This window comes from Muscardinus avellanarius (genome assembly GCF_963383645.1).
Source record: "Muscardinus avellanarius genome assembly, chromosome: 7".
NCBI lineage: Eukaryota > Metazoa > Chordata > Mammalia > Rodentia > Gliridae > Muscardinus > Muscardinus avellanarius.
Window position 1 is genome coordinate 107,034,740 of NC_137793.1, and position 19,064 is coordinate 107,053,803.

The window sequence follows — 19,064 nt, forward strand, 5'->3', positions numbered from 1 at the left end:
TGGGTGTGGTGGCACATGCCTGTAATCCCAGTACTTGGGAGGCTGAGATAGGAGGCTTGCAGGTTTGAGGCCAGCCTCAGCTAGTGAGTGAGGCCCTCTGCCACTTAGTGAGAACTTGTTTCAAAATAAAAGTGAAATAGGGCTGTAAGTAGAGCTCAGAGGTAGAATGTTCCTGGGTTCAATTTCCAGTGCCATAAAAAAAAAAAAAAGAAAAAGAACCCCACACTCAGTGGGAGGTTAGCTGTCAGGCCCCCAAGACTCACTTTTTGGCCTCTGTAGCTGGCGTACTGGAGGCCCGTGAGGTCCTGCTTGAAGGCGTCCTCCAGGGAGGTTCGACGCCGCTGGAGACTGGCTCTTCTAGTGACCCCCGGAAAGGCCGCCTCGAAGCCCCAGCGAGGCCCTGCCTCTGCATTTGGGGCGCACGATTGTCCTCCTGGGTATGATATGCCGTGCTGACCATCTCGGGGTAGGTGGGCTGTCGGGAAGGGTCATCGCGTGTACCTTCCTGCCCCTGCACAGAATGGGGCTGGGGTCTGGGACATTCCCCACCAAGAGGCCTCCCGCCATGCTGGGCTCATCTCCTTGTTGGGGAAGATCTTTCCATTGCACACTAAGTCCTTGCTCTGCTTCGGCGCCCGCGGCAGTAGCTCCAGACCTCGCTGGGGAGGCCCGCGCTGCAGCGGGAGCGGCGCTGCCAGTCACGCTGCCCACGTGGGAGGCAGAGACCTGCTGGCCGCGGGGCCCCGGCGTCGCGAGGGCCGGATGGCGAGCGCTCTGTCCTCTGGCCGTAACACCATGGCCCTTAAGCCTGGTGTGTGTGTCTATCCCGAGTGACCCGAATCACACTGGTGTGTTAACCTGCCGCCAGCGCACGGCGGGACAGTGTCCACGCTTTGCACTTCTTCGGTTCCTGGGGTTTTGTAGCACGTTGGCTGGGTTCCCCTCGGTGGGCACTCCCGGGGCGGTTCTAGAGACTTACCCGTGCCACGCTTGGCTCTGCTCCGCCAGTTGCACGGACCCCTTGACCATGTTCACATTTTTTTTGGTACTGGGAATGGAACCCAGAGGCATTCTACCTCCAAGTTATAACCCAATTTTCTTTCTTACTTTGATACAGGGTCTCAACAAGCTGCAGGGGGCCTACGTTGCAGAGGTTAGCTTTGAACCTGTGATCCTCCTGTCTCAGCCTCAGAACTGAGATTAAAAGCATGCACCACCATGGCCGGCTGTCCACACATTTTGAGTCAAGGTTACAGGTATTTGGTCTTTTCTCAAGATTCAATCACTGTTATTGTGTCCCCAGCACCAGCCACAGCACCTGGTGCTTAGTAGGCACTCAAACAACTGCTGGAATTTGGAGTCAGGGGTTTTCTGGAAATTCCCTTCATGTTCATGGTTGGGTACGGGGCTAAGGTGTGGCAGAGATGGCCATCAAAGGTGACTGGAATTTGGGTGAGAATTCTAGCGGTTACTTCTAACCTGTCCGACCAGAGGTGATTCATTATCCGAGCCGCGTACGTTCTGTCCTGGGATTTCTTCTCTTCTGCACTCACTGGGCTCTCCGCGAGCACTCGGTCGTCAGCTGGCTGCGCCTCTTCGTGGCCACCTGCGCGTGGCTTTTCCATACACGTCACCTCACAGGGGCGAGCCAAACTCAAGTCATAAAGAAGGGACACTTGCCATGCACTGGACGCCCATGGGTGTCCAGAGTGAAGTCTTGAGCCGGGTGCAGTGGCGCACGCCTGAGATCTCAGCTACCAGGGAGGCCGAGGATCCAAGGAGCCCAGGAGTTTAGGGGTGGCCACACAGACCCCTCTCAAGACCGAGTCCCCGCAGTCACAGCAACCAGGGAGCGCTCGCGGCCATCTCCAGCCTCAAGTCCCCCGTCTGCTTCCCTCACGGCACTTGCTGGGCTGCCACACACTGTTCTTCAGTTATTATTTTGGCGCTGGGGTTCGAGCCCAGGCCTCCTCTGAGCTCTACCCCAGCTCCTCAGTACCCCTGCCTCCCCCACTCACTGCTTTCCTTCCTTTCTTTCTCTCTCCTTTCTGTGGTACTGGGGTCCGAACCCTGGGTTGCTCTCCCTTTGAGCTATACCCTCAGCCCTTTTAATTTTGAAACAGGGTCTCACTAAATTGCTGAGGCTGGCCTCCAACCTGTGACCCTCCTGTCTCAGCCTCCCAAGCACTAGGGTCCCAGACGTATGCCACTGCACCTGGCTTCAAATGTCTGATGAGTCTTTCTTTAGAATTTGAGCTCTGTGAGGCCAAGGCCCCTGTCTGTGCCCAGTACTCACAAGCACAGTGCTCACAGTACCAGAGCGGTGCCCACGACTATTTGTGGAATGAAACTCAGGCTGTTCAATGTATAAGCTGATGATTGGCACTTGTCTCCAGAGCGAGGAACTCTTACCGCCAGTTCATCTGATCTTACTGCCCAAGCGCCGGTGCCCTCTAACCAAATGACAAACCAGAAAGGACTGGATTCTGCGAGCTCTCCTCTGAGGTTGGCTCCTAAGTGGAAAAATGAGCACGTGACATGAAATTAACTTATAAATCAGTTTATTTACAGATTTTTACCTTTTCTTAAAGTACATTTTAGTTAACAAATCTATTTACACAGGTATACATGGGAATCCATCCCAGTTATTTTACAGATCATACTTACAAACCACACCCTTGAGTCTTCGGCGCAGAGCTGCACTGGATGTGACTATTGGCTGAAAATGGCCGCTGACGGGCTATTTACACACAGTAAACGGGTTTGTTTCCATGTCTGCACAGTACAGTACACAGGAGGAGCCTGGGCCCCAGAGAACGCTTTGCAGTGTGTTTGCCGAGAAGGCTTTGCAGAGTCCAGAAGGAAAAGCTCTTACCTAGGTTAATTAAAACGACAGTACCTCCTTTACATCAGTTTACATTTGTTCTTCACATTTTATAATACAAAGATAGTTTATTGAATCGCTGCACAACCAGTTTAAGATGATTTGTAAACATGTAAATTCCTACAATTTGCATTACACATCATTGTAGTTTCTACCATTTGCTCTTTGAGTTACTGTTGTATTCACTAGTATTCTTAAGGTAGTAAAAGAAAGATGTAGGTTTGAATTTCTTGCAGAAAAGTTACGAGTCTCTAATGCTGTGCTACAGAAACCCTTGAGCGAGTGCACACTTGGTTCAAGTATTGCAAAAAGCTAAGGCCACTTTTTTTCAAGACAAGAAAGTGAACAAAATTGTTTTTTTTTATCAATAGGCCACAACACTCCTATGAGCAATGAAATCTCTTTTGAAAGATAATTTCTCAGAGACCTGTAGTCACAGAAGGAATTTTCTTTTAGGTAAGAGAAAAATTACCTTCCTTATTAACTACTTTTGAGTTCTTCCCACTTTTCCCTAGAGTAAAAATTCCTGTTTAGACCTGAAGAGGGAATCTATACCCTGTACTTATTCAATCCAGAGTTATCTGCCCTGGATAGCACAATTGTTTTGGACTCAGAAGTAAATCTGAAGCCTACATGTTGGTTTACTACTAAATTCAGAGAGTGCTATTCTAAAAGATATTACTGCTGATGCAAAGATCTTTTTCTTAGAGGAATTATGAAGACTGAAAGAAGATGGGGCCTGGAGAGAAGGAGTAAAGATTAGAAAGAGGGGCTATTAGGTTCTTCGTTAAGAGGCAGTTTGATTAAAAAGATCCCAATATGGAACAAGTGGCTTGGGACCCACATTTATCATTCCTGATCCTAACAGTCGATCCATTTCAGTTAGATCCAAGTAGTTAAAATATTAAGAAATCTGTCAAGTGTAAATCCCTCTGTTCATGTCATTTTTAGCCAAGAGGACGCTGCTTCTGCTGCATCTGGACGCGGGGTCCTGGGCGGCAGAGTCAGCCAGGTAGGATGGCTGCCACCTCGCCCTTGCAGCGCCAGCCAGGCACTCGTGCCAGCTTGCTGACTCCGCGATGCGGATCAGTATTTTTTTTCCTTTTTATGGAATCATAATGTCATAAAGAGTAAAGATAAACTTTATTATTAAAAACGGATCTTAGGTCCAAATAATGAAGATGTAGAAAAACAACCTATATTCCTATTATAGTATTTTGATAATCATTTATAAAACTTTACAGCAGCTGTAAGGTTTCAGTATTATAAGGACAATGTGACTACAAGCAGCAAAGGGTGTGGACAAGATGCCTCTGTCTCCCGAGCAACCCAGACTGAGAAGTCTTCGCCCTCCCGGCCACGGGCCGCGCCGGTTTCCACGCGGCTGACCCCGAGAGCCTCTGCTTCTCGCTGTCAGTCTGCTCACGATGGCGACTCGTCAGCCGAGTCCCCGCCGGGCACCGCTGGCCGTGCTGCCTTGTGTCAAGAGCTCTCACACCAGTCATTGTGCAAAATGCAAGTATTCCCATGATCGCCTCGGGAGGTTTCTGACACTGACACGAATAAACCGAAGGGGAACAGAAGTGTGCGCAGTGAACACAAGATGTGAAGGTGAGTTTGGAGGGAAGACGCAGAAATGAGCAAATGTGCACAAAGATTATACAATCTTTGGGGTTTCTCTAACAGATTTTGAAGCTACAACATTCCAGGATACTGGGGACTGTGAATCCAGCGGATGTCTCACACCATGCTTCCAATCAGGGCCGTCAAGGTGAAGGCACTGACACTCGCGCCTAAGAGTCTACGCATTCTCCTCGAGCACGCGAAGCGGGGTGTGACTGAGTCGGAGCGGCCGGTCAGGAAGGCAGGTGCTGGGCCCCCGCAGAGCAGCACGCTCTCGGGGAGCAGCTGAGTCTGTCGGTTCAGGGACAGTAATAGTGAGCAGCAATGCCGAGGAGAGGCAGAATTAAACTTTACAGAGCCTGTAAATCATCCTGGCCCATTCCTGCTACTGCAAGTGATCTTGGAAAGCTCATCTTCTCACTGAATTTAACTGACTTCTTCCCAAAGAGGAGGACTTGCTAAAACCATTGGTTTCCTGTGCAAAGACTATGAACCATAGAAACTTTGAGATGGAGGCTTAACTAGTACAAGAAGAATCATTCACTTCTGAATAGGGACATACATTTCCAACTTAATAATTTATCTTAAAATAAATTAAAAAAGTTCCATAGCACAAAACAAGCACACAAACTACAGACAATGTTTGTCTTTGGTGCACACACTCGTTTCCTAAATCATTCAAGTAACAGCGTCTCTGACTTCTTGGGAGAGAGAGGAGGGGGAGGTTTGAAGGCCAAGTGAACTGTTTCCACTTCTGCCGTGCCTGGATGCCTGAGATGGTCCTGAGTGTCTGTGGTTCGGGGAGCAGCTGGCAGAGGCCCAGGACGCGTGAGAAAAGTGCAGGGTGAGCAGGGCAGGGCCAGCCCTGTCACAGTCCTTGGAGCCTGGGCTTCAGCGGGGCATTCCTGTGTCGTGCCCAGAAAGGGAAACTAAACACAATGCAAAGGTAAACAGTCCTCTAGGTGGTGCTCAGAAAGCAAGGCTACCGTGCAGTCTGCTTGGTGCTGCTCAACTGCAAGGATGGGAGAAAATGGTCTTCAGAGGGAAACCAACTCCACATTGGAAATAGGCAGGCATTGTTCAATGTGCCTTTCTTGGAGGTGGTTAAGGGTTTAATACTGTTAAGAGACCATGATGTCCATTCGTGACTTTCATGGTTGAGACCAGGATTACATTTCACGAGTGATATGATGACTGTCTAGAGAGCTCTCTTCTCTCACTTCAGACTCAGGAAACGAGAGAGCCAGTAAGCCCAGAGGTAAGCATGGTGTCCTCGGCCCCCAACTGAGACTAGTAAGGGTGTTAACAAGGGGTGCAAGATTACACTGTGTCTCAACATCCGCAGTGTAACCTTGCCCACCAAAAATAACCAAGTCATCCAGGGGCGGTCCTAAAGGCAAAGGCTGTAATGCCGGATGTACCGCACTGTCCCATGAACTCCAAACCAGCAGTCCACAGGAACAGGCACGAGGTCCGGAAGCACTCTTGCTACGGTGGAGACGGGGTGTCTGTCAGGAGCAGAAAGGCCCAGGACTCGTATTAGCACTCAGTGTTCAATTTATTTGCAAGATGTCACACAAGGAGCACTCTCCCCTGCTTCTCACTGATCTGATTCAGAACGTCAATAGTGTCTTTGATCAAGGTCTCGAAGATCCCGTCAGCCAGCTGCATCTTCACGCACAACTCATCTTCGTCGTAGTTCACCCACTGGGCCTCCTCCTCGTGGAGCTCCTGCACCTGCAAAGCACAAGACAGCGAGGTCGCGCTCAAGCCTGGAGCCAGGGCACGCTGCCTTCCTACCCAGCCACAGGGACACGCCCACGGCAAGTGGCAGGGCCCGCTCCTAAAATGCAAGCAGTCTGGAAAACCTCAATTGTAGAATAAAAGAAATGGCTTCAAGACTATTTTCGATTTAGCAGTATTTCAGTATATACTGTCTATGTAAATGTGAGGGAATATGCAAAGGAATTCAAGGGAGACAATACAAAATATTAGATTTATGGATTTTTAATAAAATGCACATATCCTAAAATGATATTGGTATGATTCTAAAATATTATAGGTGAATAACAATTAGCATTCATTAGGTGTTTTTTTTTTTTGCAGTACTGGAACCCAGGGGCATTTTACCTCTGAGCTATACCCCCTGCCCTACTTTTTATTCTTTATTTTGAAACAAGGTCTCACTAAGTAGCTGAGACCGGCAGCAAACCCAGGTCCTCCTGTCTCAGCCTCCCGAATGCTGGGATTACAAGTGTGCGCCACCACGCCCGGCTCTTTAGAATATTTTGAAAATGTAATACTGTTTAAATTTATTTTTTAAAATCACTGTTATAGCCGGGGGAACCCCAGTACCACTAAAAATAAATAAATAAATAAATAAATCCCTGTCATAAGTCATGCATGGTGGCGCACGCTCGTAATCTCAATACTTGAAGACAGGAGGGTCACAGGCTTGTGGCCAGTCACAGCAACTTAGGCCTCCATAACTTAGCGAGACCCTGTTTCAAAATAAAAAGACAAAAGCAGACAAAAGCAGAGCTAGGACTGTAGTTCAAGGCAAAATGTCCCTGGGTTCAATCCCCAGTCCAAAAAAAAAAAAAAAAAAAAAAAAACCCAACAACAAAACCCGCGGTTATATAATACTTTGCTTTTTGTGTTTTAGAATTTCAGGGTTCCTAGGCAAATGAAAACTAACCAGATTAGAAATAAATGCTCAAGATTTTTGCTTGCTTATAAACAAATTTTTTTAAAGATGACTTTATTAAAAAGAAACATGTTAGCCGGGCGTGGTGGTACACGCTTGTAATCCCCGTGCTTGGGAGGTGGAGACAGGAGGATCACACAGGTTCGAAGCCAGCCGCGCTGGCATAAGAGACCCTGTTTCAAAAATATAAAATAGGTCTAGGAGTGTAGCCCGGAGGTAGAAGGGCTTCCAGGAACCCCAGTACCACCAAAAAAAAAAAAAAAAAAAGAAACATGTTGAGCCGGGCATGGTGGCGCATACCTGTAATCCCAGTATTTAGGAGGCTGAGACAGGAGGATCACAGGCTCAAGGCCTGCCTCAGCAGCTTAGCGAGGCCGTTAGCAACTTAGTGAAACCATGATCGCAGGGGGCTCTGGAAGAATGGCCTGTGCTCCTGTGTTCAATCCCTAGCTATCCCCCACCCCCACACAACAGAAACCTGGGGCGCTCTCACATGTAACAACACTGAGTGGGCAGGAGGCCAGGGGACAGAGTAGACAGCGTGCCCTGAGCTGGTCACAAGTTCAGCAGGGCCAATGGTTATCACAGCGTCTCTAGTCAGCTTAACCACGCTGCCGAGCCACAACATGCTCTCGGCTTGACTCGATCATAGTTCATCTCAAAAGGGCAGCGCGAGCCAGGCAGGTGGCGCACACCGCTAATCTCCCACTTGGAAGGCTGAGACAGGAAGATCGTAGTTTTGAAGCCAGCCTCAGCAATTTAGCAAGATCCTGCTTCAAAATAAAAAATAAAATAGGGCTGGGGGTGTATCTCAGAGGTAGAATGCCTCTGGGTTCAATCCCTAGCACCACAGGGGAAAAAATGTGAACATAAACTGCATTAATAAAAGTATACTACGTAGGAAAAGGAGACTGCATGACTGTACTAACTGAACAGCATGTGGAACATAACATGGCCAGTTCTTGGCCCTGGGGTTTCTCTCCCCTCTGCAGCATTTGGCACTGAACCCAGGGCACTCTATCACCGACTACATCTCAGCCTTTTTCATTTCATGAGACGGAGTTTGCTAAGTTGCCTAGGCTGGCCTCACACCTGTGACCGTCCTCCTCGGCCTCTCAAGTGGTTGTAAGTACAGGTATGCACCACCATGCCTGCTCTGAGCACTCATGTGAAGGGGACACAGGCAGAATGGATGCTGCTGAAGGACTCAGAACCACGTCACACAGTGGGAGAAGATCCCAGAGGAATATTAGAACGGCTTCATTAGGGTGCAAGGAGGAATTAAGCTTGTTTAATTCCCAAAACTGTAGAAGCAAACTGTAATTAATTATGTGAAAACCAAGTTAGGCTTAATATAGGAAAAAGCTTATCAATAATAAGTAGCTATTTAGGAGCTGTCAAGTATCCTACCAGATAACAGGTTGTAAAAGAGATTCAATCATGAGCTACGTGGTTTTGCAGCAGGGATTTAAGTGCAATTCCACCTACAATAGGGAGATATTCCAGGCCACTACACACAAAGGACATACTACAGAAGTCACTGGTTACAAATTCCACAAATGTATAGCTTTGATGATGCACTCCTAAAACAGCTCCAATTCTTAGCTAACCTCAGATGTAGGTTCACAAAAGCCTCTGCGAAAGGGTAAAAGGACGGTGCATGAGAACTAGGGCAAAGAGGAAGAGTCCTTTTTTCTTTTTGGCTAAAAGGATTTATGCTCAAAAGAAATCATTCTTTGGCTGGGTTTGGTGGCAAGCGCTTGTAATCATAGTACTTGGGAGGCTGAGAAAGGAGGATTGCAGATTCGAAGCCAGCCTCAGCTACGTTGCCAGACCTTGTTTCCAAGTAAGAAATAAAACAGGTTGGGGATGAGGCCCAGAAGTAGAAGGCCCCTGGGTTCCATCCTCAGTAACACACACACACACACACACACACACACACACACACACACACACACACACACACTCTTTGTATTATTCTCACTTCAAATAATTCCTGAAGACACATATGTAGTTAGAGTGATTTGGGCCTTTCTCTGCCACAGCAACAGCCAAAATGCCCATTTTCTAATTTGAAAGAAGCAACTATTTATTCTAAAACCTTTTTGGTAACAGGGTCTCACTAAGTTGCAGAGGGCCTCACAAGTTGGTGAGGCTGTCCATGAACCTGAGATCTTCCTGTCTCAGCCTCCAGAGTACTGAGATTACAAGCATGCACTACCACACCTGGCTTTGAAACATTTTTATAAAAATTCATCACATTACAAGGAGTGTGTGTGTGTGTGTGTGTGTGTGTGTGTGTGTGTGTGTGTTACTGGGGGTGGGTGGAACCCAGGGGCTTTTCTACCTCTGAGCTATACTCCCAGACCTATTGTATACTTTATTTGGAAACAGGGTCTCACTAAGTTGCTGAAAGCCTCACTAAGTAGCTGAGGCTGGCTTTGAACCAGTGAGATCCTCCTGTCTCAGCCTCCCAAGCACTGGGATTACAAGCATGAGCCACCATGCCTGGTTACGTTACAGGATTTTATTTTTATTTCTTTTTTTTTTTTTGTGGTACTGGGGTGGAACCCAGGGGCTTTTCTACCTCTAGGCTGTACTCCCAGACCTATTTTCTTTTTTGTTTGGAAACAGGGTCTTACTAAGTTGCTGAGAGCCTCACTAAGTAGCTGAGGCTGGCTTTGAACCTGTGTGATCCTGTCTCAGCCTCTCAAGTGCTGGGATCACAAGCGTGCGCCACCACAACCAGTGTTACAAGGATTTTAAAAGTGCAATAAGGTTTGGTTTGATAAAAGAATCAAACACTACCATCCAGTGAGATTTATCCCTGTGTCTAAAGATGCTTTTACATATAAAAACCAATAACTATGACACACCACATTGGCAAAATGGAAGATAAAAATCACATGACCAAATATTAATGCAAAAGAAAAAGCATCTGGAATGAGCCAACACCCTTTCATGATAAAAACTTTCAAGGGATTAGATATGGAGCGAATGTACTCAGCACAAACACCGTATCTGACAAACCTAGATCTAACATCATTCATTCATTCTTTTTTGTGTGTGTGGTACTGGGGTTCCTGGAAACCCTTCTACCTCTGGCTACACTCCCAGACCTATTTTATATTTTTTATTTGGAAATAGGGTCTCTTAAGCCAGCGAGGCTTGCTCTGAACCAGGGAAATCCTCCTGTCTCCGCCTCCCAAGCATGGTGGGGTTACAAGCGTGAGACACCACACCCGGCTAACGTCATTCTTAAGAAAGACTGAAGCCGGGCGTGGTGGCACACGCTTGTAATCCCTACACTTGGGAGGCAGAGACTGGAGGATCTCGCAGGTTTGAAGCCAGCCGCGTGTTGGCTTAGGAGACCCTGTTTCCAAATTTAAAAAAATATAAAATAGGTCTGGGAGTGTAGCCTGGAGGTAGAAGGGCTTCCAGGAACCCCAGTACCACCAAAAAAAAAAAAAAAAAAAAAAAAAAAGAAAGACTGAAAAGTTCATCCCTAAGATCAGGGACAAGAAAGGATGGTCACTCTCACCACTGTGTGTGTGTGTGTGTGTGTGGTCACTCTCACCACTGTGTGTGTGTGTGTGTGTGTGTGCGTGTGTGTGTGTGTGTTACAGGTGATTAAGCCCAGGGGTTTACTACCTCTGATCTATACCTCCAGCCCGATTTTATGTTTCATTTTAAAACAGGGTCTTGCTAAGTTGCTGAGGCTGGCCTTGAATCTGTGATACTTCTGTCTCTGCCTCCTAAATACTGGGATTACAGCCATGTACCACCAAGCCGGCTAGATAATATTCTTTCCCTTAAAAAAAATTTCTTTCTTCTATAAAAAGGCTCAAATTCTTTACTTATTAAAATATTATGGGGTTATCTAAAGGTGAGATTATCATAATTATTTTTTCTTTTTTTGTGGAACTGGGGATGGAACCCCATCTACCTCTGAGTTATACCCCCAGCCCTATTCTTTATTCTTTATTTTGAAACAGGGTCTCACTGAGTTGCAAAGGGCCTCACTAAGTAGCTGAGGCTGTCCGTGAACTGTGATTCTCCTGTCTCAGCCTCCCAAATGCTGAGATTATAAGTGTGCACCATCACACCTAGCTAATTATTTTCTTTTGATTAATCAGAATTTCCTAATTTTTTAAAATGGGCATTAATTTTAAAATAATTTAAAAATACATTTAAAATACATTTTTAAAAAACTTAAAATAATTCAAAAAATGAGATCCTTTTCTTTTGTACTAAAGGAAAAATTTTCTCTGTATTATTAAAAAAAATTTTTAAATCTCGCTCCCTCTAAAATGCACAACATTAGAATTTGTAAATGCTAGGCTGGCCAATCCATCCATCCATCCATCCATCCATCCATCCATCCATCCATCCATCCACCTGCCTATTTATCTATCTGGTGTTGGGGCTTGAACCCTGGGGCATTCTATCTCCATGCTATACCCCCAGCTCTATTTTATTTTTTATTTTGAAACAGGGTCTTGCTAAGTTGCTGAGGCTGACTGTGAACCTGTGATCCTCCTGTCTTAGCTTCCCTAATTATTGGGATTACAAGCATGAACCACCATGCCTGGTGGACAAATCTAATAGTAAGAGAGGAGACTAGTTTACTTAGCATTTCCTGTAAATAATTAACCTAAGAGCCGGGCGTGCTGGCACAGGCTTGTAATCCCAGGTTTCGGGAAGCTGAGACAGGGGTATTGAGGGTTGAGGCCAGCCTCAGCTACTTAGTGAGGCCCTTTGCAACTTAGTGAGACCCTATTTCAAAATAAAGAATAAAAAACAGGGCTGGAGCCGGGTGTGGTGGCACACGCTTGTAATCCCAGCATTTGGGAGGCTGAGACAGGAGGATCTGGGTTTGTGGCTAGCCTCAGCTACTTAGTGAGGCCCTTTGCAACTCAGTGAGGCCCTGTTTCCAAATAAAAAATAAAAAAATAAGGCTAGGGGTGTAGCTCAGAGGCAGAATGCCCCTGGGTTCCATCCCCATTACTACACACACACACACACACACACACACACACACACACACACTGGCCTAACAAGTTAATATTACCATTTCAGTGGATATTAAGAAGAATGAGCATATAAAAGTCAATACGTATAGGTCAGGTCTCTGTTAAAAATTAAAAAAATATTTTATGAGATATTCATATGTTTTATTATTTACCAATTGCTAAATCTCAATTTTCATGCATATACCAGATCTCACTTTGCATATTTTAATATTTGAGAATTTTCTGATAACTTTTGGCGAGCTGACTCTGTTTACCTATTTGGCATTTGCTGGAAGCCTCTGTTGTTAAAGTACACATACCCTGTTTTTTTGTTATATTTAATAGAGACGCAGATCAATTTGCTTACTATTCATTTCTTAGGTGCATTACTTGTTATTTCTGATTGACAATTCAGGTCCAAATTGTTACTCCCCACTGTTTAATCCTTTCACTGATGAGAAGGTATTTTCATAACCATGTGAAGTAAAAGTCTGTGGCTAGCAAGAGTCCTGAGCCTTTGCTTGTGTGTCATTCTCAGTGGTGTACTACCCCTGAGTTTCCTCGTTTCCTCTGACATGGGCTCAGGCGAGTTTACTAAAGGCATTTTGCTTCAACACCTTTAAGCAGCCATCCTCACCACGCACCCTTCCAGCTGGCCTGATTCTCCACACTCTTGTTTCTTTTGAAACATTCCTCCATGGCTTTTTATAATTGTGAATCTAATCTTATAATTTTTCTTGCTTAAGCACCTAAAACCTTTAACATCACCTAAAAAGTATTCCCAGTATTGATTCTCCCGACCTTTCTAGCTTATCATTTGCCACTCCCCAACGCCTCTCCAGCTGCGCCGACACTTCAGGGCGGACCCATGCACCTCATCCCAGAGCCTTTGCCCGCATGGTTCACTTTCCCTGAGTTGTTCTTGTCTGTACCACAGAGCTCAGTTCATGCTTATTTATCTTTAAGATCTGAGTTCAAATGTCACTTGCTTAGGATGCCTGCCTTAGATCAGTTTCCTCTAGTTAAACTTTTACAATAGCTCCTTATTCTTCCTCCCCCCCCCCCCCCCCCAGTGGTACTGGGGGTAGAATCCAGGGGTTTTCTATCTCCGGGCTATACTACCAGATCTATTTTATATTTTATTTGGAAACAGGGTCTCACTAAGTTACTAAGTAGCCTAAGTAGTTGAGGCTGCCTTCGAACCTGTGGGATCCTCCTGTCTCAGCCTCTCAAGTGCTAGGATTATAAGTGTGTGCCACCATGCCTGGCTTCTTCCATTTTTTATTGTTTAATTTTTAATTACACACTTGTGTAAATTATGTACTCTGGGCTAGTTTCTGCAAGCAAACTTGAAATCAATGAAGGCAGGGTCTATACCTATCTTGCTTACCATTTAAACCTCAGTCTATAATTAGCACAATTCCTGACTGAATGTGTACACAGAGGTGATTTACAAGGGATATGATCAATTTAATGGATAAGTTAGATGAATATCTAATCTATGCTGTTTTTCTTTAATTCCTAAAAAGTAAAGGATGTCCCCCATGGAATCCATAACTCAAATTTTCACACATTGAAGAAACATGGAACAAATTCTTCTTTAGAGGCAAAGATCTATGAAAATTAATTGGTTAATACCTTGGTTATTTACTGAGAAAGTCACTTAATGTCTTTGAAACTAAATTTCCTCATTTGTAAACAGAGAATAACATAAGTCCTTCCTAACTCATGTAATTATTGGAAGGATCCAGTAATATATACGAAATAATGCTCAACTATAAAACACTAAGCACGTTATCTAGTATAGTTATTACTGAGTGAATGAAGTGCTAGAGAGGGCAGCGTAAGGACAGCTGGTAAATTTACGCATCATGCAGGGACATTTTCGAAGGGTCGCTACTACCAAGCATTCTTTGTAGGGGAGAGAGGTTAAAGACAATGTTTTCATTTCTTTTTTGATAAACATTTTTCTAACATTAGAGAAATATATTGCAAAACTGAATAAATCTTATGGAGTTGAGTTCTGGATACGATAACAATGAGACAGCACAAGTTTCTAGTACTAAGTCATGCCTGCATGGAGAACTGCCCTTAAGTGCTTGACATGTGTGATCGTGTGCTGTGTAAGGATATTTTGGTCAGTGACAGACCACATGTATGATGAAGCAATGCATGCCTGTCTATACACGCCCCTTTAGTCCTCGTAATTATTTGGTCAGATGCATCATCATACTCATTTTGCAGAAAGAGAAACGAGGCAAAAGAGACTGAATGAGGGTGGCACGGGGATTCAGACCGGGCAGCCTCCCGCATCCACGCTGGTCTCTAACCCACCGCATTCAACTTTGTTCCACTCAAGTTTTCATTTTTCAGTCTCCATAAAGTACTGGTAATTTTTTTAAGATTAAGCAGATTAAGCTGAATATTCATCTACCAAATACAAAAGAGGTCATTTCCAAATTTGAGGGTAGAAACACAGCACATGACAGCTTTGGGATTGCAATCTCAGACTTCAGGTCAGTTATATCTTCTTTCCTTTCAGAATCTCTCTACGTCCTGATTTTAGAAGATATGGTCAAAATAAAAAGCTTTTGGTTGTAAACACTGACCAGGATATGATCCACTCGGTCTCTTTTCTTCCTTCCAAATTTCATCATTTTCTGCCAATCTGTTTTGTGGTTTGGCTCCTTTTTAAGACTGAATAACTTGAGTACCTCAGTTGTTATGAAGTTCTGTAGAAATAAGAGAAATGAATGAAACACAATGAACTTTCTGAGATTTTTGCGCTTACAATGCAGCAGATTTATGTTAAGAATACAATATTAATTATTGATTTTTTGTGGTACTGGGAATGAAACCAAGGGGCATTCAATCGCTGAGCTACTACCCCAGCCTTATTTTATTTTTTATTTTAAAACAGGGTCTCACTGAGTTGAGGGGCCTTGCTAAATTGCCAAGGCTGGCTTCAAGCCTGTGATCTTCCTATCTCAGCCTCCCAAGTACTGGGATTATAGGTGTGCACCACCATGCCTGTCTAAGAATATAATATTTATAATAAGAGATCACACACATTTCTTCCACTTAAAATTCCACATGGCACTTTAAAGGGAAAATCATCTTAAATATTCAAATTTTTATTCACTTAAAGAATTCCTCTGAGCTGGGGATGGTGGTGCACACTTGTAATCCTAGTACTTGGGAGGCTGAGACAGGAGGATGGCAGGTTTGAAGGCAACCTCAGCAAGTACTGAGACTCTCATCAACCTACCTAGCAAGATCCGGTTTCAAAATTAAAAAAAAAAAAAAAAAAAAAGAACTAAAATAGGGCTGGGGATGTACTTCAGAGATAGTGCCATGAGTTTGTAGTTAGTTCCAGCTACTTGGGAGGCTGAAGTAGGAGGATCACTTGTGCTCAGGAGTTCAAGACCAGCCTGGGCAACACAGTGAAACCCCCTCTCCAGATAAAAACAAGAATAAAAAAAAAATTTGTTTTTTACACAAGATTTAAGAGTAAAACCTGATGAATATTTAAAAATAAAAAATCATAGCCAGGTGTAGTGGCGCATGCTTATAATCTCAGCACTTGGGAGGATGAGACAGGAGGATCGCACAGGTTCAAAGCCAGCCTCAGCTACTTAGTAAGGCTCTCATCAACTTAATGAGACCCTGTTTCAAAACAAAATATGAAATAGGTCGGGGGCATAGCCTGGAGGTAGAGTTCCCTGGGTTCCATCCCCAGGACCACAAAAATAAATAAATAAATAAATAATCACTGTAGAGTTCTCTTAACCCATGAATCACCATTAACTAACTTCCAGCTGGCAAAACCATTAAAGAGAACATAAAATGAATCTGAACTGGAGAAATTCCAAAGAAGTTTTTGGGAACAATGTCCTGTGAGCAAAGTGCAAAAAACTGTCAGGGATAGCTTATTTCAAAGCACCAGTATTCAAATATTTTACACTAAAAAAGTATTAATCAACACTTCAGCATGAGGAGCACTGTAATTTTACTGTGAACAAATATCTGAACTATAACTCTTAAAATGTTACTTTTAAGCTGGGCGTGGTGGCGCACGCTTGTCATCCCAGCATTTGGGAGGCTGAGATGGGAGGATTGTGGTTCACGGACAGCCTCAGCTACTTAGTGAGACCCTTTGTAATTGTGAGAGACTCTGTCTCAAAATAAAGAATAAAAAATAAGGCAGGGGGTGTAGCTCGGGGGCCGAAGCCTCTGGGTTCCATCCCCAGACCCACAAAACAAACAAACAAACAAAAAACAAGAAAAAAAACAAGCAAGCAAACAATGTTTCCAGCTGGGTGTGGCAGTGCATGCCTGGAATCCTGGTACTTGGGGGCTGGAGGAACATGAGTATTGCAGGTTCAAGATCAGCCTTAGCAACTTGGTGAGATCCTGTTTCAAAAAATATATATATACAGCTGGGTGTGGTGAGGCACGCTTGTAATCCCAGCATTCAGGAGGCTGAGACTGGAGGATCACAGTTTGCAGACAGCCTCAGCTACTTAGTGAGGTCCTCTGCAACTCAGTGAGAGGGCACCAAGCAGAGTCTAAATGTGTGTGTGTGTCTGTCTGTCTGTCTGTCTGTCTCTCTCTCTCTCTCTCTCTCTCTCTCTCTCTATATATATATATATATATATTTTTTTTTTTTTTTTTTTTTTTTTTTTTTTTTGCGGGTTTGGGGATGGAACCCAAGAGCATTTGACCTCCAAGCTACACCCCCTGCTCTATTTTTTTTATTCTTTATTTTTGAAACAGGGTCTCGCTAAGTTTCGGAGGGCCTCACTAAGTAGCTGAGGCTGTCTTTGAACCGCTATCCTCCGGTCTCAGCCTCCCAAATGCTGGGATTCAAGTGTGTGCCACCACGCCCGGCTCTACCATTTTTAATATGTTCCACATATAAAGAAAAATTTAAAAAGTAAAGAATAAAAAAATAAAAACAGAGCTGGGGGTGTAGCTTGGAGGTAGAATGCCCCTGGGTTCCATCTCATACTGAAAAATAAATAAATAAATAAACTAGAGGGACTCTGGATAACAGAAGAGAAACCTCAGGGGATCCAGGAAGGTGGTCTAAGGGAAGGGGAGGGGAAAGACTGAGTTCATTAATGGAAATACTACCATCAACTAAGTGTACATATGTGAATATACCAATAAAAAAATCTGAGTACTCTGTATTGGGAAGGGGGAAAACAGGGAGGTGGGGGGAGCCCACCAAGTGTTGTGTGCACATATGTCACTGTCAACATGATTTACATTATGGTGTTAGACTATAATGCACCAATAAAAACGTATTTCAAATAAATAAAAAATAAATAAATAAAATAGGCCTGCGTGTGTAGTTCAGAGGTAGAAAGCTCCTGGGGTTCAATCCCCAGCACCAAACAAACAAATCATCGAAAAAACCCCCACATATCTACAAGGACAGAGATTGGATAATTTCTGTTGTTGCAAAGAAGTCTGTCCCCCGTTTTTCTGAAGATGAGGACCCAGAGTTAAGAGAAGATGCCAGGTGGAACCCAGACCCCACATGCTCATCTGCACCACTGGAGCCCTGCAGCACTTCCTCACTTAGGTAATTCTGGGTGATGCTTTCTGCTAAAGTAGAGTTAGAGCTGTTTTTTCTTTTGATGTGCATCTGCACTGAGCATTAAAATTAAAATGTATGTATCAAGTATAATAAAAAACAAAATGTTCAGATTTCTTGCAGTTTCATGATGTATGAGGCAGTGCTGTTCTGGCCACTGTTAAAAGCTGGTGTTTGCCGGGCGTGGTGGCTCACGCTTGTAATCCCCGCGCTTGGGAGGCAGAGACAGGAGGATCGCGCAGGTTCGAAGCCAGCCATGCGCTGGCTTAGGAGACCCTGTTTCCAAAATGAAAATGTAAAAATAGGTCTGGGAGTGTAGCCCCGAGGTAGAAGGGCTTCCAGGAACCCCAGTACCACCAAAAAAAAAAAAAAAAAAAAAAAAAAGCTGGTGTTTGATTTTGATTAGGTAGCACACTCAGCCCTCAGGCCTTTTACATACCAATAAAAGAAGTTTGTATTCAAGGGGAGGTGCTGACACATCTCACTTGGCTGCATCTTAATAAACAGAAGCAAAACCAAAAACAAACAAACAAACAAACAAACAAACAAACAAAAACAAGCGCTGGGCATAGTGGCGCACGCTCGTAATCCCTGCACTTGGGAGGCTGAGGCAGGAGGATCGCACAGGTTCCAAGCCAGCCTCAGCTACTTAGTGAGGCTTTTAGCAACTTAGTGAGACCTTGTTTCCAAATAAAGTATAAAATAGGTCTGGAAGTACAGCCCAGAGGTAGAAAAGCCCCTGGGTTTTACCCCCAATACCCCCCCCCCACAAAACAAAACAAAAAACCCAAAATGTTCTCAATGGGGGAAAGGGACAGGGGCAGTCTACCTCCGAGCTACAACCCAGCCTATTTTATGTTTTCTTTTGAAATACGGCCTCATTAAGTAGTGAAGGGCCTCATTAATTTGCTGAGGCTGGCCAAGAACCTGTGATCCTCCTGTTTCAGATAAATACTGAGATTATAAGCATGTGCCACCACACGTGGCATGAGGACACATTTATAAATCAGAATCACCTGAGAAGATGAACATATCCAAGGATTTAAAGCTGTGGAAGGAATGGCATAGACAAGTGTGTTTTGATAAAACCATGTATTTAAAGCCAGAATCTGGCAAATTTTTTCTGTAAAGTATCATGTTATCAATATTCCAGGCTTTTTGTGGGCGGTACTATCTTTGTCACAACTAGTCAATTCCATTGTTATAGCAAGGAAGCAACAGCAGATAATATATAAA

The 19,064-nt window shown here is 44.3% G+C and overlaps 1 protein-coding gene across 2 annotated transcripts in view; it reads right to left on the reverse strand.

The window, feature by feature from the left end:
- Positions 1 to 6,079: 6,079 nt before the first annotated feature.
- Positions 6,080 to 19,064, reverse strand: part of CEP350 (centrosomal protein 350) — a gene marked incomplete at both ends in the record, with an annotated part of 132,441 nt that continues 119,456 nt past the window's right edge. For both annotated transcript variants that reach the window (XM_080698608.1, XM_080698607.1), the window contains 2 exons: positions 6,080 to 6,244; positions 14,836 to 14,958. In XM_080698608.1, the coding sequence (XP_080554734.1) occupies positions 6,080 to 6,244; positions 14,836 to 14,958 (288 nt within the window). The remainder of the gene's footprint in view (positions 6,245 to 14,835; positions 14,959 to 19,064) is intronic.